At 36.7% G+C, this 22,070-nt stretch overlaps 1 protein-coding gene across 3 annotated transcripts in view; it reads right to left on the bottom strand.

Moving 5' to 3' along the window:
• Positions 1–755: 755 nt before the first annotated feature.
• Positions 756–22,070, bottom strand: part of LOC306886978 (neurocalcin-delta A) — a 52,401-nt gene continuing 31,086 nt past the window's right edge. For 2 of the 3 annotated variants that reach the window (XM_079444407.1, XM_079444409.1), the window contains 3 exons: positions 7,079–7,478; positions 5,095–5,200; positions 756–3,174 (listed from right to left, as the gene is read on the bottom strand). In XM_079444407.1, coding sequence (XP_079300533.1) covers positions 3,077–3,174; positions 5,095–5,200; positions 7,079–7,456 — 582 coding nt within the window. In that variant the 5' untranslated portion in view covers positions 7,457–7,478 and the 3' untranslated portion in view covers positions 756–3,076. Of the gene's footprint in view, positions 3,175–5,094; positions 5,201–7,078; positions 7,479–15,887; positions 15,969–22,070 lie in introns of all 3 variants that reach the window. The other variant, XM_079444408.1, reaches the window with a different exon arrangement.

The raw sequence follows: 22,070 nt of genomic DNA, 5'->3' as shown, positions 1-22,070 counted from the left end.
ATCTATTATGCCACTCCAATAAATAAATAATAAATACAAAAGTGACAAAGTCCTAATTAGTTTTTTTCTTTTCTTTTTATTATTCAAGTTTATTGTATATATAAAGTTTGTTATACGTTTTAGAAGAAAGCATTTTATTTTCAGCTTCAAAATTTGTAATTTAATGTTACTTGTCAATTCAGTGTAATTATTCTTCTGATCATTACTCTTTGTAAAAATTTACTAGCAATTTCTGAGGCAAAATTGTTTCAAAGTCAATCAATCCTACAGCTTTTTTTTTTAAAGTGCAAATATAAAGGACTTAAATGCTCTACTTAAACAATGGTTATACTTTTAAGGAATGCTTCTCATGTGGTGGGTAGGAGTGGAAATTTCCTATTTGTTTCACCGCCTATCTAATCTTACAGCACCACAATGACGGTGATATAGAGTTGCCCGGAGTACCACCGAGTGTCAGACATGTGTAAGATTTCCTCACGAAGCCCCTGGGCTGGGCAGGACCTTCAAAAACTGACTTTTCATTCATTCATTCAGATTTTAGACCTGAACCCAAGCATGCAAACAAATAATTCACCTCAAATAATTCAACACAAACATAGAAGTAGGCTGACATCTTGTGGCCAGAGTTGGTACTAATACATTTCAACCCATTTTGAGGGAGTTTCTCACAGTGACTGCTGCCATTGGGGGGGGGGGGGGGGGGGGGGGGGACGATTCTAAAAGTAAATGAATGCAACATAACAACATACTTTGTTCTCTCAAGATTTAATTTCTGCTCAATATGATAACCAAAACAAATCTCTGTCTCAAATCTACAGTCACAAAATACAGATTACCATACAAAATCTACAAAATGCAACAATTACAAACAATTTGTTTGACAAATAACAATTGTACAGTATAAATTTATACAATACTGCTTTCATATTTTTGGCACCTGACCACGTGATAAAACTGCGATACAGAAATGTTACGTCAGATGTTTAAAAAGAAAACAAAATTAAAAGAGAAAAAATAAAACTACATAAAATATGCATAAAACATGAAATTACAGGCAATTTTGATCTGCCACTTTAACTTTTCTTTTTCTATATTTTTACAAAAACAGCAGTTGTTCAAGTAAAATAAAAACATTCATTAACAGTATAGCAGAACCGAATGTACTGTGGTGAGGCATTTGACGTTGAGAAGGACATTCGAGAACATTGAACATCAGTACAAGCGGTTGGCAGAGGGTGATGATACAGGAACTATGAGTTCTGAATAAATGCTCTCTACCTATTGTTCAATTCAATTCGTTCCGCAGGTGAAATGGATACAGGTATGAATACAACATGAATGCAAGGTGCTTTTGAAAAGCGATGGGTCCTATTTCCTCACACTCTTGATGATGTTATTTTGAAATGAGCGTGTAACTCAGTATGACAGATTAATATACTAAGCGAAAGGCCGTCAACATATTTACATAATCTGGTAAAGGAGTGAATGGCAAGAACATGGAGCTCAACTCCATGGATGGATGATTGAAGCAAATTTACTGCAATTTAAGCTGGATTTAAAAAAAAGTAACAAAGTCATATTAAAAATCACGGTAACACTTTACAATAAGGTTCATCAGTTAACATGAACTAAGAATGAATATTAATGTTAATTTCAGCATTTACTAATGCATTATTAAAATCACAATTTGTGTTTGTTAACATTAGTTAACGCACTGTGAACTAACAATGAACAACTGTATTTTCATTAACATTAACAAAGATGAATAAATAGTGTCATAAATGCATTGTTCATTGTTTGTCAATGTTAACAAACGACACCTTATTGTAAAGTGTTACCAAAATCACTCACCCACAGAAACACTTGAGTGTGCATAAGGCAATTCAGTAACTACTTGATACTCATGTGCACAATCCAGAGTTAAAGACTGTCTGTATAGCAGATAAATGTGATTCTAAAATCATATTAGCTTTGACTCAATAAAGCTTTAGTTCTTCTTCAATAACAAAAATGTTCTGCAATAACGCAAACGATGCATCACAACATCTAGAACAGGGCTGTAACTGATATTAACCAAACACATACACACAACACATGCATACACATTACACAAATACTCTCCTGTCCACAAATGCAGATAAACGTGGTTACATGCTTTTGCTAAAAATGTCAATAAAACCGATCGCTGCATCCTAAGATGGAACTCTGAGTACACTTTTGCATGCGTGTCTGATATTTCAGATTTATATACAAGCCTACACTTACTAGAGTACAAACATTAGAAAACTGGTAAAAGAGAACGCAGTTCATTTCATGTCTTTTGAACCTAGACTGTCCGACTAAAACCAAACCAATCCACGCAAAATCGGATGTGCGCTTCCAGCACTAAGTAATAAGGCTCTTTAGATTATAAGCACAACGTGGGGATTCATACAACTGGAAAATCTGCATGCCTGATTTATTGGTCCCACTGGATAATAATACTGTGATCTGCCAATAATAATGCTGGCCAAACTATGAATTGAGAGAAACTACATAGTCTAAATAAAGTTAAAAATAACCCAAATATGTAGGCTGAGGTGTTTACACACTATTGATTCAGGCATCAGTTTTTTTTTTTAATAATGCAAAAAAAAAGTTGAATAAAACTTTGTTTTACTGAGTGCATAAATTATTTCCCCTCTTCTATTCCTGTCTTAGTCAAGATTAAACTGCCTCATCTAATACCCAGAGAAAATAAGAATAAAACTGACTACGTACGTACTTTGACATGAAACCTCTTCTCTAATCAGGAAGTGATTCGAGCTCAGATAAATGCTCTAGTTACCCTAATTCACTCCATCACAGGTCTCTTCCAGGCCCGGTGTGGCTCCCTACAGAGATAACGCAGCCAATAACTCTGTGCGCGCATGTGTGTTTCTATATCTGGCCAAGCTCAGTCTGATGAGACCCAGATGCCCTACTCTGGAAAAAAACCTGACCCTCCATCATTTCCCTGCGAGTGGAAGGAGCGACTATATCAAAAACTAAATTAAACCCATAAATAAATAAAAGGTCGAAGCATGAGATGCTGATCTCAGAACTGTCCTGCACTGCTGGGGTCACACTGTAGCAGACGCACAATGGACGGGTCGCTCTTTGCCCCTTTGATGAACTCCTCCAGAGACAGTTTTCCTAGAATAAAACAAGAGAAGACACAGGCTCTTAGAAAATCATATTATTTACAATAGAAAAATGATGGCTAGTTTTCTGATATCCGGCTCATCGTGTTAGAATCTGAATCAAGCTGTTCAAATGTTATGGAAACAATGGGAAAGATTTGAGTGCTTCTATTAAATAAAAGAAGCCTACAGGTCTTCAGGTTAAAAAAGGGCAGGATATAGTCTAACAGAAGTTAAAGAAGCAAAATTGTGCATGTTCTTTTCTCTATTTTTACATTCAGATTACGTTTGTTTTTCTCAAACATTTATTTTAAAAACACTAATGATTGAATAATAATAACAACAAGAATGTTAAATATAATCTTTAATCTATTAATATACGTTTTCATACTGTATATTTTGGATTTGTGATGCCTAAATTTACAAATTAATTTGAAAACTAATAATTTCGTATATACTAATATATCCCTAAAAACATGCATTGACTGAAGCTCCGTATCAGTCAGCAGGTGACACTGCCATCTCCTTGGCGAAGGAATGTTTGATATTTGGTTTGGTGTACAGAAACCGTTACCCACTGAGGAGTGATGAAATGGCACAACAACAGGTCCTCTCAGTCATAGATTAGCATTCAGTTTAGTCCATGCTTAGACTGCGATTTTTAATTTGATCGAATTGAGCATCTGTAGTGTTTCGTTCCTCAATTTCCTCACTGTGCTCAATAAAGTAGGCTATCTGTCTGAGAACACTCTTATGCTGCATCTGATCCCACAAATACACAAACATGCACACAGCCTCCGTCCCTTGTGACTCTAGTCACGAGAGAGCAGGAAATGCAAAAGTTCATCTGACCACAGAATCAGACCACTCTTTCCACTCTCTTTTCTGTATACTCCCATTTGTGCGGTTTTTGATTAGCAATTTCATGCACACTCCTCGACGCTGAAGTAGACAGTCCCAAGCCTTGTTTAACCGCTAATGGGGCTCTTAGAATCATTCAATATTTTTATAATGGTATGATGCATTTAAATAGCTTGTACTAGAGTGCACAAACAAGCATACAGAGTTTAGACAAGAATGCACAGTCAGAAACACTTTTGCTATAAATGTAATGTAAAAACATATTACAATTTAATATTTAAGAGTAAAATTTAATACTTAACAGACTTGGTGATGCAAAATGATTTTTGCTGACATCTTTCGGTGATTGAAGCAATGATTAATTACATGAGACATGATATACACTGCCCGTCCAAAAAGAAAATCACCACCTGGATTTATCTAAGCAAATAGGTAAGATCCTCCCATTGGATAATTACTGCATGGATGATTATGTTATGTGCACAAAGAATGAGGTCAGCTGACTACCTGAATATACTGAATGACCAGGTTATTCCATCAATTCATTTTTTTCTTCCCTAATGGCACGGGCATATTCCAAGATGACAATGCAGGATTCATCGGGCTCAAATTGTGAGAGTGGTTCAGGGAGCATGAGACATCATTTTCACACATGGATTGGCCACCACAGAGTCCAGAGTCAGACCTTAACCCCATTGAGAATCTTTGGGATGTGCTGGAGAAGACTTTGCACAGCGGTCCGACTCTCCCATCATCAATATAAAATCTCGGCGAAAAATTAATGCAACTCTGGATGGGAATAAATGTTGTGACATTGCAGAAGCTTATCGGAATGATGCCACAGCGAATGAGTGCCGTAATCGAAGCTAAAGGCGGTCCAATGAAATATTAAGAGTGTGTGATTATTTTTTGGACGGGCAGTGTATTTCAGTAAGTTGACAGTCAAATCATGCCATCAGAAAAGCGCTAATTAAACTTCAATGTTTCAGTCAAAGATTTCAGTCCTAAAAGACCACTTGTTCATATACAACTGCTAAAGAGGTTTCATGACATAGGGAGAAAAAGGGTTTACCATCCCGGTTCGTATCCATTTGTCTGAAGATCTTTTCTGTTCTCTTCTCAGGTGTGGACTCATCCTCTGGCATCTTCATCACTGATGACACCATCTTGTAAATCGCCTGAGGGAGACGATACACACGAGATTCCCTTCATTAAAACTCCATCACATCACAAAATACAGGAATCTCATATACAGTATAACTGCAACTATCCCCTCCTATAATGACTCTGTTTGAATCAACACTGCACAGACTTTATTATCAAAGGTATAAGAGTGAGAACAAGACCTGTGACATGTAACAGCATTTATTACTCAGAGATGAGGCAGAATCCCAGCACAAGGCTGATAGCAGAGTGGTATACATAAAGATCATGTAGAAATACGTCCAATATGATCTTTAAGAAGGCTACAGGCCTAGATACTGCACTATTTGTGTGCATAAATGAAAGTAATAATAATAAAAAACTACTGTTTGTATAGTACTTTTCAAAATAAATCCTGCTACAAAGCCGCTTTGCCACTAAAGTGCCATTAGCCACTAAAAATAGTCCATTCATTGATTTTGTACAATCATTTTGATATAGTGTAAAATTAAAATTGTTGAATTTGCAAAAAAAAGTCTTAGTCTGATGCGTCAAAAACAAACAAACAAAAAATACACATTAATTGGTTTTAATGTCTAAACTTTTTAGCATATGCCATTAAGCAAAAGTATTTATGACTTTTTTTGCGTTAAATTATAGTTTTATAATTTTGAATTTAATGTGGAAAATGAAGAAAAAAATGTTAAGAAAACCTGAAAAAATTTAATTTTGATTAAGCAAAACTAATTATTCTTTTGTGGAGCAGCCAATGAAAATGCTACTTCAAGCAAACGAGCAAAAAACAACTATGGACTTGTTGAACAATCAGTTTTTGAATGCAAAATTGTTCATTTTAAAAATCTGAACAATAGTACATCCCTACTCAGGTCACCATCATCACTCAGGGCAGAACCTGAGATTTAAAAAAAATTAGATTTAAAAAAAGGTTTTAACAAAATATATACGTCAACAATCCTTTCTCAAATAAACATCTGATGAGCAGGAAGAGAGGTGAATTATTACATTTCCTCATATATATATATATTTGGTTTGAATGTACACTTTTATTTCCCATAACATTAATATCTGAGGAAAAGTGTGTCGTCAAGTGCAGCTCTCCTGTGAAGAGTTATTGACTCTTCTCTTTGCAGATGGGACTATTTCAGAGCTGCAGCACCTCTTTAATACACTATCTGGCTATACATCATTAAAAGAGGTGCAAGCATTCAGTACATCATTAGATTTACCTTGGTCTGCCAGGGATGGATCCATCAAAATAAAACAATCAAGATATGAGGTGACGGCCCCATTCTTGACGCCCGTCAAAACAGAAATAAATTACATTTTTATACTTGGTTATATGAAATGCATCAACTAAACCACGGTTATTTTAAATATCATTTGTGGGTATAGTATTTTCCTTTATTCTATATTACAGCTAAACATTTATAGTACAAATGTAATATATAAGTTACAAGTCTTCCAACTTTATGGTTTGTTTCGAAATGGCCTCAAGATCTGAGAAATCACCTGTTGCTAAAATGACTCTTCTCAGTAAAGCTGCAAAGACAAAACAGGCCAACTGCAATGACAGCAAACATAAATAACCATGTGAAGGAGTGCACTTTGATGAGAGCCTGTTTATCAGAGACAGAAATAAGACTTGGGCTCTCTTTACAGTATGGAGCTTCCTGACAGTCTAACACCACGGCTTTCCTTGCTGTTAAGTGAGAATAACAACATATGCGATGTGAAAATAGGGTAGCAATCCTGGGTTGGGTTCTCTTTTTTTGTCTCCTGAAGTGATATCTGATTCTATTTCAGACCTCAGCTGTCATTATGATGATTAGAAAAGGATTTAAAGAGTGCCAATATTAGATTAATTCATAAAAGCTTTAGGAAGCCTGACATACCTGCACAATCTCCAGCATCTCTGCTTTGCTGATGTATCCGTTTCCATCCAAATCATACATGCTAAACGCCCACTTGAGCTTCTGTTCCAGCTTCCCTCGTGACGTGACGCTCAATGCAATTATGAACTCCCTGAAGTCTATTGTGCCATCGCCATTCGCGTCAAAAGTACGGAACACGTGCTCGGCAAACTTTGAGGCATCTCCGTAAGGAAAGAAGTTTCCGTAGATTTTCTTAAACTCCTCCATGGAGAGGTTGCCACTGGGACAGTCCCGTAGAAAGCCCTTGTACCATTCCTGGATTTCATGCTCCGTAAAGTCTGTGCTTTCCAGCAGGTCCTGCATCACCTCAGGGCGGAGCTTGCTGTTCTGCTTCCCCATGGTTTCGTTTCACGAGACAGCACTGGCAAAAGAAGGGAAAGAGAGAAAATTAGTATGTATGAAAAGTTCGGTAGATTCAACTCATAATTGGGGTACCTTATTCTGCCATGATCTTTTATGTAAAATGTCCATCTAATTTACTATAATGTGTGGCTCAGGTGTAGCTCAATGCAACAACAGCCTTATTTTGAAGAAGTGCTGTCATCTATCTTTGAATTTTGTTCATACAATACCATAAGCTATATCCATAAAGACTGAAGATTTTTGAGCTATATGTATCCATGTGTTCGTTCAACTAGAGTTACATAAGACTGCTCTGCTTGCAGATTTATTCCAAACAGAGACTTCCCTGGTCAATCAAATTTATCTTTATAAGAGGGAAAGACGTAGCTAATCAGAGAACAGACTCTAGTGCCAAACAACCAGCTCTGAAATCGAAAAATCCTAGAGCTGGGAAAACAAATAAAGTGCCAGATGAAATAAAGCCATATACTGTAGTGACAGTATGATGTCATTTTCAACGAGAGCTGGTGATTTACAGTAATGTGAGAGATTTTGACTAAGTGTCAAGCGTGTCCAGTCATGCAAATTGAGAAGTTGAACTTTGTCAATGAGTAGCAATGCAATGCAGTGACTACTGATTAAGACAGATACTGTAGTGTTACACAAGCAACACAAAAGAGAAATTAATATAACGTTTACCAGTGACTTCACTGTTCTGTATGGTTCATTTCTGCCCACATGTAGTGATACTTTACAATTTGTAAGCATACTAAGTGAGATTGATTCATGCACTGAATTGTTCATTTTTAGCAGTAGCAAAATTAATTCTTTGTTAAATTAGAATTTAACTAACAATAAAATAAATGCTATTTCTGATAATTTGGGATTTTTCATAAGCTATGGCCACCCACAGCGACCAATACTACAGTGACTTAGTGACCGTCAGCGCTGAATGGGACACGAGTCTACCCATTCAGTACCCATTCAAGCAAGTTATGGTATCAAGGCATGAAAACCACTGGCTTTAAATGTTCCAATTCAGGGAAATGTGATCGGACAGTGCAGCTGTTTTGCCTCTGATGTCCTCATTAGAAGTACAGATGACAGAATCTGAGCAGTAATTCAGAACATAAACAGAACAAAACTATAAAGCCATACACACATTTCTCAATAATTCATTTTGCGTAGCAGCTGCATTATCATCATCTATAGATGCACAGCGATTCTAGAAGGCATACAACATATAGTCAATTTTACAAGACAAGATGGCTTTTATCATGCAAACACAGATCCTTAAAGATGCTCGAATTCTACGGAATAATATCCCAATATACTGTTAAGATAAAACAATCATTAACACCAGCACACTTTCCAATCTCCCTTATGACCAGATCTAAACATTGCGCTTTTAGAAGCAGTTTGAGGACAAATTATAATATTACATTAGATAATTTATATAAGCCGTCCACCTCCAAATGTTAAAAGACTTTAGGATTTTCTTTAAAAAATGAAAAATGAGACCGAATATAAATAAAAACATGTCAAAACAAAACCAACAAAAACTTTGATAAATCTGAAGAGTACAAAACATATCTAGACATTAATGTCTAGCAATCAATAAAAATGGCAAAACAAAAATGAAAAATGAGTCCATGTTTTAGGACATTCACAGTCCCCAGCTGCAGAGCCTCCATTCAGGCCGGAAGGTCTGGAGAGGATCAGCTGGTACGTGACATCTGATGCGTCTCAGTTGGGTCATGGATCTTTGAACTAATCAGACAACTGTCTTATTAAAAATGTAGGCAAACACTCAGATGCATACAAACATCCCCCAGTCCTGTGTATTGTATACAAGAGTCACAACATAACATCTAAATAGTTTTAAATGAGCCGAATGAATCATGTGCACTAGAGCTGAGGGGTGAAGGTTAGGGCAGAAGAGGAGATAGTACTCACTGGTTGATTAGAACTATAGCGTAGCTCTTCAAACTTAAGGGCACTTAAAGATCTGACACTGCTTTTCTGAATGCCCTGCACAAGTACAGTACATCCTGTCCTAACTGGTTTCATGTGTGTGTGTGTGTGTGTGTGTGGGGGGGGGGGGGGGGGGGGGGTAGTTTTGCTGTAGCGCTTTCATAAAAACTGAAATACACACTAAAACATACCCCCAACTCAACCACTGAATACATGAAATCTCTGACAGAGTGAATAAAATCATGCAGCTTCGGTAACAACTTTCTTCCTCTGAAATCTGTGTGAAAGAACATTTTTCTCGAATCCAGTGTCTGGTATCCAATTACACTTCATAAATTCCCTCAGTTACAGGTATTATTACACTACTAGTATATTAGCTAGCAGCTGCTGTCAACAATTGGACATATTTTGAATCGTTCATCAGTGATGTCAATTGATTCTACTCATGCTGGGCAAACTTTTTTTTTTTTTTGTATTTGACAAACTTATCTGAACATAAATTATACCTATGAATATATATGGGATATAATGCCATATTTGGATTACACACACTATGACTGTAACAATTTACATTAAATGAACTCAGCTTTTCACAAAATGTGAATTAAAAAAAGATAAATCTGCAAAACAGTAAGATTGCTGTACAGACACGCTGTATATGATATAAACATTTTTGCTGTTTCCTTTGTTAATTATTAGACAAACGAGTTAGTGAAAGGAAAATACAGAGGAAAGAGGGAGAATAAAACATGGGAGCACTACACACATGCTATTTTATTGACTTTGTTGCACACCAACCTATTATTTGGTAACAGTGACATGCAACAATAAATATTGTCTGATATTTTACATGTAAGAAAGATTTTTTTTAAAGTAGTTTATTTTTTCTAGAACCAGAAATAAATTCCAGGTACTAACATTTACATCAGGGAACAAAGCATGCTTCGTAAAATACATAATTTACCCTTTCAGGCAAATCCCAGACACACCTTCTTCGTTTGACATATAATATTGTACTTCTGTTTAAACATTGAATCACAGAACAAGATTAAAAGTAAATGGAAAGACTGGAATCAGATGAGGATGGAATCAGAACAACCAATTTGTTCTTTAACTACATATAACAGCAGACAAGAACCAAATTCCCTATTGAATCACTGTGTGTCTGCCCAGGAACCTGGCCATTCGGTCTAATGATAGAGGCCATTAGCGGTAAACACAGAACAACAACTCAAGGGCTTGTTGTTTGGACTTTGTGTTCTGAACTCTCTCATGTGACTCAAGACTGAAACGGTCGATTGTATCTCTGCAACTGAATATTCATACGCGTTTAATCTATCTTCAGCTGTAAATTGACAAGGAAAGCAGATGCTGAGGTCTCACTGCATTAGCTATGAACTACATTCACAACATTCTTTTTATGTCATGCGCTGAGAAATAGTTCTCAGCTAAGAGGTGTCATGGCTGACAGGCATGTATTAAGCATCCAGCATTAACCCTCCTGATTAAATTGAACATCAATTTAAACACAGAGGACAGACTGGGGCTTAATTACAACGCAGTTAGCCGCAACGCTGTCTTCATGTACAATAATGAATCTCTGTGACCTCTTGCCATGTTGCTATGGAAACAGACACTCCATGCAGCATTGGTTAGCAGAGAGAAAACAATAAATCAATAAGACTACAGATGTTTGCATCTCTAGACGGAACACTGCTGCTCTAAACGGATTTCCTTAAATATCTGGATTTCATCCATTTGGAGAGAAGAGACTAACAGTGATAGCATTGCACAGGGAAACTATTGAATTTGTGACTGTTCCTACCAATAGTTGGCTTTGTTTGTGATCCAGCGCAAGCAAGCGTAATCTTTAAATCATTAGCCAGTAAAATGTTTGGGAAAAGACAATTCAGGCCTTAGTCACACCTCAATCTACCACTTCCCCAGCAGAGCACAAACACATCTTTGCTGGATCTTAGCTGACAAGACTTTGTTAGGATCTAGAAAGGATAATTAGCCAAGACAAGGCAAAAAGCAGGGCAGCAGTTTTTATTGTTAACTAAAACCTAAACAATTTTAAATAGTTTTCACTCATTTAAATGCAGCTTAAATCAAATAAACAAATATTAGATGAACAACAGCAGCAGTATCATTTCCTCTTTGACATGATCAGCCTGAGTTTAAATCCGCCTTTTGCCAAACTCATTCTTCTCCCTTTTCACATCAGCAAGGCCATTTATCATCAATAAAAATGAAGGAAATAATCAAAAAGTCGAAAATAACATGCATCACGGGTGTTTATCAGTTAGGGTTAGGTGTGGGGGAGGGCATTATTGCACCAATTAGCAGCATCCATTTAATAATTTTCATAATTATAATTTACACTCAATGCGTTACTACTGCATAGTGTTGTTATGTACTACAATACTGAGGTGAAGATATCTACCACTATTTACACCAAGTAATATAATAGCATCTAGCATAAATTCGGAGTATCTGCCGATACCGATCCAATCCGATACCAGCGCAGTTTTTTTTTAATCGATGTAGAATTTCTATACTTCTGTGTGTCTGTGTGTGTTACTCTTTTGTGTGTTAAAAACAATCTACTACATATAGATAACATAATTTTAATGAAAAATAACAAATTAAAAAATATAAAAAGCATGCTGTGCGCAGAATGATGCGCTTGAAGCGACACGGAGTCACAGCGTGCAGCGCTCTGAGTCCGCATAGAAACGTTCAAAGTACAAAGGGAAGAGATATTGATGCGTAGTGTATTAAATCTGTGCGTAAGTTTATTAAGCCTTTTCTTTTAACAGTTTTAAACCTGTACTGTAGTTTGACTATAGTAACTGAACGCGACACGCAGTTTGATTTCTGAATGGAGGATGACAGACAGCCGCGGCGGAGAGAAGAGTTTACCTGAACTTGAATTTAAAGACTTAAATATTCATCTATACCTCAGATTAAACTATGGAACAGCTTCAGAACACTTGAAATATAGTGCACGAAAACTTTATGGTGCTTTATAATGTTTTTGTGCCTTTCGTGGGGCTCAACAATAACACCGAATAGTATACGCACAATATTGGATTTGGATCGGTCTCGTCTGACCGATACCTGATCCGCAGAAAATGACCGTATCGGTCCCTAATGCATCCCTAATATCCACCCTGTTCGCTGCTTTCAGCCTCTTGTCATTTTGTAATTTCAAAATATTAGTGTTTCTGCACTGTTTGCCCAGTGAATCCATGACTTTTCCAGCTGTCCTTGATGTCGCAAAAACCAAATAAATACTTCAGCATAGGGGTGAACGATATAACAGTAATCAGGCATGTGCACACATAGACAACAAAGGGGGCTTGAGCACCTGTCCTTTTTCTTCCTCAACAGCAAGTGCCCTTTTTTTGGGTTTTTTATTTTATTTTAATAAATGAATATATGTATATATGTGTGTATGTGTGTCTGTTTGGGCACAGCTGTCCCGGTCAAACAAAAAAACAAACAAAAAAAAAACAAATCAAGATATCAGGTGAGGTCGGGAAATGTTGAGAGAATGTCGAGTTCCAATGCCTTTCTCCCCTCTGTGTCTTCACGCAGGCACACAGCAGTGTAGCACAAACTGATCGGCACATCAGATCACAGACAGGCAGAGAGCCTCCCTTCCTTTCCAGTTGTGTTTGTTTTGGCGTGGAGGGGAGTTGTGATGAACAAAAGACTAAGCTACATGTGCCTTGAATTTACAGCTAATTATACAAAAGACAAAAGACAAATATAGTTAATTTGTCTTGCTAACATCCATGACTCATGAGAGCTACCATGTAAGTTAGCTAAAGTTTAGCTAAGGCAACAGGAAGTCTAGTAGGATAGACCGGTGTGTGTTCTTTCACTGCATGATTCAGTTTATTAAAATGCATTTAGGATGACTAAATTCAAGATATGGGGGCAGAAATGTATACATTTATATCATGTAGTTAATCAGTATCACACGAAGACTGACGTTTTTTCCTTCAAAAAGCAGCATGATTAAAAATGTGATATTGATTTTATACAGCAGTTCAATAAACAATAATTTAATATTAAGACACTTGCGTTTTAGACACAATATTGTCTGTTTTTGCTCTATTTCGCCAACAAATATAATTCCAATTTGCATTTCTGAGCAACATGCTGTTTTGTTCCTGAATCAACCGTATAAATTATTTGGTTCAGTCGCAATGACTCCGTTATTAACAGTGACTTGCTGCCACCTACTGGCAGTTTTATATTTAACGTTTTGTTTAGAAAAAAATAAATAAATATGAGAAGTGCCCTTTTTTCCACTTGAGCCCCTGCCCCGTAAAAATGTATGTGCATGTCCCTGCCAGTTATTAATTTTCATTATCCACTGTTCAATAAAGAAACGGCTCATCTGAGTATGTGAAAACTCTTCTATGAGACATAGTACTGGACAAAAATGAACCATGTGAAATGAACCGTGTACAAGCAATTGAAATTGCTGTACTATGTTGCTCTAGTGACTGACTGATGGAGGATAAATGTGAGCACAATGAATGATTTGAAAGGCAAGAGTAAAGGTGACTACATCAGTAAGGTTGTCATCGCAACAGATCATCATTGTCACCCTGGGTCACGTCACCCAGGCAATTCAGGAGAAAAAACTGAATATATGAAACTCAGGACAGCTTTGAACTCATGCCAGAATAGGTCAGGATATACTGTGAAGCAAGAAATTGTTTCCTTTCAGGAGGGAATTGTTTCCTCTTTAAATTCTGAAGTGTAGTTCTGCACGGGACTGTTAAGTCCCGCACCCACCCGCTCCTGCGATATATTCACTCTTTGTTCACCCGCTGTCCGCTTTCAATAATTTTCTTCCCGACCTGACCGTTCCCGCTAAATTTAGATCTCGTTTCCAGAATCCCACATTTAAATTTCCTCTACTGAAAGAGAGATAGGCTAACATATAAAAGTATAGTCTGCACAAAATTGTATTTGCTATTTTATTCGTCTTGTCAAGAGTCTTTTATTGACAGCAAATGTTAAACGTTTAACATTTTGCTGCCGATAAAAGTAAAGCACAAAATTTGTTTAACATTTTGCTGCCAACACAGTAGGAAAACAAAGTGCCACAGAGAAAATAAATATGTACAAAAATTGTATTCCTTATTTTTATTCGTCTCGTCAGGATACAATTCGTTTAACCTTTACAAAACAATAGGAACAAGTGTCGCAGAGAAAAAAAAAAAAAAGTAGGTTGTACAAAAATGGCCTAATTTTATTCGTCTTGTCAAAATGCTTAATTCGTTGCAGTAAGCACAGTAGCCTAGGAAAAGTGTCGCAGAAGAAAAATAAATAAAATCGGCATCTGTCATTTAAAATGATAGGCTAAGCAAAACAAACAAAACCGAGTTGAACGTTCTTCAAGGACAGCGCAGCCACACTTTGCTCCATCTTTATTCTGCTCAGTCACTCATCGTCAACCTGCATGTTCTGTCTGCGGGTCGTATATTCACCACCGGTAGGCTAGCCTGCTCTTCCTTTTGGTCACACAAATCAGACAACTCTGTTCTGTCCATATCATCAATCAAGTGTTTCACAGCTTTTTTCATATCAGTCGATATCGACAATTACCACAATAAATGTCAAATATTTATTTCAAGTTTAAGCCAGATTTTTGCTCCAAAGTGAAAGTTGTAGAAACCAGACTGTTAATTAATTTATTTTAAAATTAATTTCTTAGTTTCTGCATGTTCTAATGAGTAACATTGTTTCAAATCAAGAAACATGTTTGGGCTGCCTGATAATATTAATAATAATAATAATATTACTTTTTTTATCTCTTAGAAATGCACATTTGATAGTAGTAGTAGCTTGAGTTAAGACGCAGATGCAAATTTTTGTTCATTATGAAAATCAGTAACATCTGCAAGAATTGTAGCAACCTCATTTTTATATGGTGAAATTTAATTATTCTGATTTTTAATTAATCAATCATTGGTCTTCCATAGTAGCACACATTTAAATCATGATAATCACAGTTAAAACCACACATAGCACCTCAATACCATGGTAAAAATATAACTATTTGGTTTTTAGGTATGTTTGAAAAACAGTAGTCTAAAAGACATTTAGTATAAATGCACACGTCCTATAGCTTAATCACAATAAAATACTGTAATTATATTCCATTACTCCTTTAATACATTTAAAGGGGTCATCGTATGTCCATTTTCCACAAGTTGATATGATTCTTTAGGGTCTTAATGAAAAGTCTGTCTACCAACATACTTTGGTTAAAATTTCTCAATGGTAGTGTAAAAACTGCTCGCCCTGCCCCTCTCTTCCGTGGGGTGACGAGCAGTACTATTTATTTTAGCCGCAAAACTGGCTAACTAGCACGTTATTAGGAAAGGCGATTTGCAAAGATTCATTAAAAAAAAGTTATACTCACTTCTACTGTAGATGAAGCTGGATCACGAATGATTCGATCCAACATAGACGCATTTAGGTAGATCGAGGATCAGCGCATTCCCTTCAAAGCGAAAGTAAATGTCAATCCCCTGCGTCTTCAGCAGCTCAGAGGTCAGGAGTAACTGTTCATTATTTCATCCAACAACAAAACACCTCAATCGCTTAATCTGAGACATTCTTGTCTTCTCCTGCACTGGAGTCGACAATGGCGGACTGATGGAAATGTTACGCCCCTTACCATAATGTGATGCCGTGTCCCGGCGCGACGACACAAAAACAATAAAACCATTTGTTGCATCCAGTGGGGACATAATTACTCATTATAATGACTTATACAGTCTTTTTACACCTTGCATTGCATATCCCGCCGCGTAAACATAACACCATGTTTGCATTTGTGATTGGAGCTGCCATTAGAGTTGTTTCGTTCCGCTTTTGCCGCATAAACATCATTGAACATTTGTCAAGCTCTTCATCTCTTTTGTCTTTTTAAAATATAGTTATAATTATGAGGGGCCATAAATGCAATACTTTTAAATATGAAACCAAAGCACCAGTAGCTGGCGGTAAATGACCGAGTCATTAGTCATTCATTCAAACTGCTGATTCATTCAAAAATGAGGCAAGTGATTACTGTCTTTATGAATGGGTTACTGAATCATTGACTCACTTGATTTGTGCAAAAACATGGATTCATTCAGTAACGAAACACATCTGTGTAGCTTGGAGACACAAAACAATTCTGCTGTGGCTTTGATTGAAACTTCGTCAGCGAATTTGAGCAAAAACAGTCAATATTGTATTACAAATCGCGAAATTGTGTCTGCCTCACTCACGATGAAGAAGTTCCACACCAACGATATGTTTACATATCTCGAAAGCGTGTGGAACCGTCTGCTCTCTGCAGCTCTCACGGTACTTTGATGTCATACAGCAATCGTTCTGCGCACTGCTGCTTCAAGTCGAACCGAGAAAAGGACTTTGGTCGAACACACTCCTGTCTACGAGCTTGCAATTTCTCTCTCTCCGCCCAGACCCGCCCCCCAAAAAAACAAACTCTTCAGATCTAGACGATTCACATAAATGACATCATTTTGATTCAAAACGGCAAATTTCGCCGAAAAGCAACTAGTTTGCAGGTATGAATTTGCTAGTTCTCCATTAGGGATGCTCATTTCGGTTAACTTTCCTGACCGACAACTGCTGCTCGTTATCCGAACATTAACCGTTAACTGATAAAATTAGAATAATAAATTAGCATTAAATAAATATAGAATGGACAAGCATCTGTGATGCATTGAAAATACAAACAAACATTTTATTTTAACGTGCAAACAACAGCATACAGAGCAACAGCAAAACCTGGATTCACACATCCTATCACGCACCAGCAGCGCTTCTGAGAACAGAGAAAAACAAAAAATGATATAAATAAAGGAACATGTCGACATGCTGTACAGATAGACTGGAGTGCAGCCTGATAACTGTTAGACCTACAACAAAAACCATCACAAAAATCCTGTCAATTTGCAGCTCAGGACTTTATCCACTGGTCATATGTTTCTATTCACAGTGTGTTTGCAGCAGTGTTGAACAATATAGCCAATCGCAGACATAGTTGATTTCATGAACGCAATCCACTCACCCTACCCAAAATGCCGGTGTTCTGTGAAGTTCTGCTGAGTTCTACATGTTCGCGAATTCTCTCATTAAAACAAAGAAAGTGTAGACATGATGTATATAAGAGATTAACTGTGCAGTGTAAAGCTTCTTTGATTATTTTTAATTAACTTTGTGAGATCGCGATGATCTACAGTAAGATGAGTGACAGCTTTCCAGTGATATAGGTGTGTGCCCACTGTGCACTGTAAGGTATAATCCATTCATAATTTACATACATTCACTCTCTGATAACCATTTATCCAATATTGCCACCTGCCATCGCATTACGTATACTACATCAGTTAACTAAGCGAAGGTGAAGCAGGTTTTTTTTTTTTTTTTTTAAGGCCTGGAAATATCATATAAATGACAAGTTTTCTAGTTATGCTGAAGAAGAGTTTGACGATATGACTCAAAGCTTATATCATGACATGAGTGATTTTATTTCACAGTAACAAGAACTTCTGCAGCAAAATCATCCAGTTGTGTGGATGTAAAGTGGAACCAGGACTCAACAGTGCTGTCCACAGGCCTTGCCCTCATTACCCATTACTACAAACAACCAGTCTAAACTAGGAACCTGGCTGCATTTCCTTCCATGAGTATTTATATAATTGATCAAGGTCAGATTTGTGGGGTTTTTTAAAGCTCCGAAAAATAAGACTGAGACCACAATTAAGAAAAGGGAATTTAAACCAAGGAACTGGCCTAAAGAATGACCAACATAATAACAGGCATTTCATGTTGGCGTGCCAACAAATAAACAATAGTGCAAGAAAAAAAAGTTTCCCACAGAGAGAGGAGAGCCAAGGAAACAAGCAGAATGACTATTAACAATCCAACTAACACATCATAAATAGTGCAAACTAAGGAGGAATGCAACAGTATCCGTTTCCAAGTTTTCTGAGAAGAGTATTTTTAGCAATGGCAATACATTTGATGTGAGAAATACCAGAAATAAGGCATTAACAAAAGGTATAATTTATTTAAGGATTTCTCTAGTTTAGGCCACTCTGTCTTTAAGGGAAAAAAGAAAGATGATCTACTAAAAAGATCTAGCAATAGGCTTAAAGCTATACACATTTCTATTAATTAAAGCATCTCTACAGGAAATGTACAAAATGTATTGGAGAAAAAAGCTGTGTGCAACACTCAAGAGCGTAACAAAACAAGAACAGCTGTGTCCAGCTCTCAGCATGGTGGAGGATATTTTCTGACATGAGGTGAACTGCAGAGAATGAGCCGGACACAAACTGAGCAAAAAAATGACTCCTATTTGTTTCAAACAGAGCAAATCCAAGCTATTTGACAGTGTAGGTTTTTCCCCCACTTTCAGCAACTGAAAGGAATTGAAATGGAAACAGTAGACATGCTAACAAAGTTCATGTCCACCCAAAGACAAGCAATGACATACACAACCTAAAGATCATTGTAATTCTGAGTGCAGAAACCCACTCTATCACGCTACTGTTATTTGAAAGGATTTGTTGTGGAGTGAGGGGGAACTAAAATAGCCTAGCTATGTTTACAGTGTTTATTATAATGTTTGTAATTCGCGTCGGCCTATTTCTGAATGAAATAATAAAATGCGACTTATGTTTTTCTCTCTCTAAAAACGTTTTTTTTTTTATACGCGCAGCTTATTTTTACCATGCAGCAAACTTTTAAAAATATTTTGATAAATTACTGAAAATAAATAAGTGAAAATTTTGCACTTTTGCTAATTGTATGTAATGTACAATAAGATATTCATGTGAACAAGATATTCATTGCAGTGTAGTCAGCTTCACTGTAATAATCCCTTCAACAATCTGAATACAAATGAACAAGAAACTCTGGACAAGAAACAGCCTACAATTCTTCTGACTTCTCCAAGCTCAATATAATAAACTTCTCCCCCATTTTTATTGCTCTTTTATCTAAGTAAAACCTATAGCACAGAGATATGAGGAACTTTCTTAGGTTACAAATTCACACCACTACTGTATAAAACTACAGAAGGAAATTTGCCAGATCTTCTATAGTGGTAACATTCTGGATGATTTTTATATAGTCCACTGCTGCCTTAGGCCTTGCCCCTCCCCTTCACATTTTAAGAATGAACAATGAGCTTGTAAACAGTTTCTTACAGAGCCCGTGAACAGTCCAAACTAAAAACAGAACTTCCCAGTAAGTTTAAATAAGCTTATCTTCTGCTAATATCTTCTGCATGAGAGTTGCATAAGAACAATATGTAGCAGAAATTACCAATCGTTAAAACACTAAATATCCTCTAACAGTAAGCGGTTGCGAAAAATCCTGTCAGGCAACATGGCTTGTTTTTCAACCCTACAATTAGTGTTTAACAAGTAGAGGTCTGCCACCGAACCTAAGCTTGACAGGAACAGGATCTGATTAGGTTAGGTTTAGGTAAATGTTTCATTTCAGCTGAGTTTGTAATAGGTCAGGTTATTAAATGAAATATTTTTCTACTTAAAGCCCTCATGAAATCAAAATTGAAGTTTTTTGGCTTTTAGTATAAATATGTTAGCCTTAAGGTAAACTACTGTGCTCCAAAACAATGACAAAATAGCTCTGGTCCAAAATGCTCTAACATACTCCAGAAACATAACACGGAGCGGATTATATGTGCGAGTCAGCACAGACCACAAAACGTATCAGACCTACGTATTTGAGTTCTACACAGAATGCTATATTTTACAGTGATTTGGAAGAGATAAGGAGGAGAAACAGCTAGACCGATTCAGCATTAGAAACAGTACTGAACTGTGGAAGAGAGAACACTGGTGCCATTCACCAACATCAGTTACACACTTTTCGAACTACACACACTCAACATGATTATGATCACGACTTTGCATTATTGTTTTATATGGAATCTAAAGGAGGACTCTATTAGACTGTGGCTATTATAAGCTGTCAAATTTAACAAAGGGGGCGGAGCTGCTCGATACGTCCTGCCCTGTCTTCTTGTTGCAAGTGAAACTGACCCTTTGCAAAGACCCCCTTCATTGCTTTTGCTATATCCAACAAGCCATGCTGCTTTCACGCCACACATCATGTTCTCACGCAGTGAAAAATACAGCGCAAAGCAGCGGAAAGTGACAACACGTCGACAGATGAAGACAGAGCAGGTTACTTTAGGTACGAAACAGTCTATTTTGTAATTTAAAAAATTCAAACAATTAATACTGTTTTGTGGTTCTTTAATGTGTCATAACAGATCGATATAGCACTTCAGTTCAAGTGGCACGTGAACCGATCGTCTCTTCCTCTTTACTAGTTATAACATGAAATAAACATGAATGAACATCAGAAGGTATCTTGTGTCAACCGTGGAAAGACACACCATTTTTCAAGTTCAAGTACACTGATTTTAATTACTCTCCGGTCTGGTTTGTCAGACAAAAACAGCAGATTTGGCATTGTGATTGGTCAGATCACCTGTCAATCAAGCTCCCTGTGAAGGGTCAATTACATCAACACACTGAATAATGCTGCGCCTTTCAAGGCACTTCAGTGGATCATTCCACTTTGATATGAAATGATATTAATCTGAACTTGTTTTTCTCAAATGCACAGACACACTCTTTGAAAGAAAGCTGTAAGAATCAGCAGACAAAGAAATTAACGTGAGTGAGTGATTTAAAGTTTGAAAGTGTGACAGTATCAATTGGGTCAGGTGACCAGATGTCATTTTAGAGTCAGGTTCAAGTTAATGCAGGTTAGTACAGATCTCTAACTGAAAGTCACTTTGGATGAAAAGTCACTTAGTTCTGCCTGGAGCCACTACTGTTACATAAAACTAGAACTTACAGTATAGTATGACGCACTCAAACAGATTTGTTGACAGTAAATAGAAAAATCCAGATCGATGTGAAAAATCAGTCCAAATTTTCATGCCAAACATCAGACTTCGTGTGAACGGGCCTTAAAGTGATCATTCACCCAAAAATGAAAATTCTGTTATTATTTACTCAACCTCAGGTTGTTTAAAGCCTGAGTTTCGTTCTTCTGCTGAACACAAAAGATGATATTATTAATAATGTTGGTAACCAAACATTTGTTGGTAGCCATTGACTACCATCGTATTTTTTCCCCCCCATACAATGGAAGTCGATGGCTACCGTCTGTTTGGTTACCAACATTCTTCAAAATATTTTCTTGTGTTCAACAGAAGAACTAAATGAATACAAAATCGGTGAGTAAATTAGGGTGAGTAAATGACCATTTTTATTTCTGTGTGAACTCTTTGTTATTTCACTGGGCCCTAAAATGGGAAAAATTATTTTACTTAGTGTTGATCTCGAAAATGAAAGAGTGCTTTAGTAAACACTAGCGTAGGTTTGAGATGCATACAGTATGGCATTAAGTGCTTATCAGAATGATACTGACTTTGAAAATGCTATTAAAACAGCACTTAGAGGCTTGATAATGAAAAAAAAAAAATAGGTTCATTTGGCACTCTGTGTATTTAAGTCGTTTAATAGATACACACAAG

The sequence above is a fragment of the Barbus barbus genome, assembly GCF_936440315.1.
Source record: "Barbus barbus genome assembly, chromosome: 21".
Lineage (NCBI taxonomy): Eukaryota > Metazoa > Chordata > Actinopteri > Cypriniformes > Cyprinidae > Barbus > Barbus barbus.
This window is presented reverse-complemented; position numbering and strand designations above follow the sequence as displayed.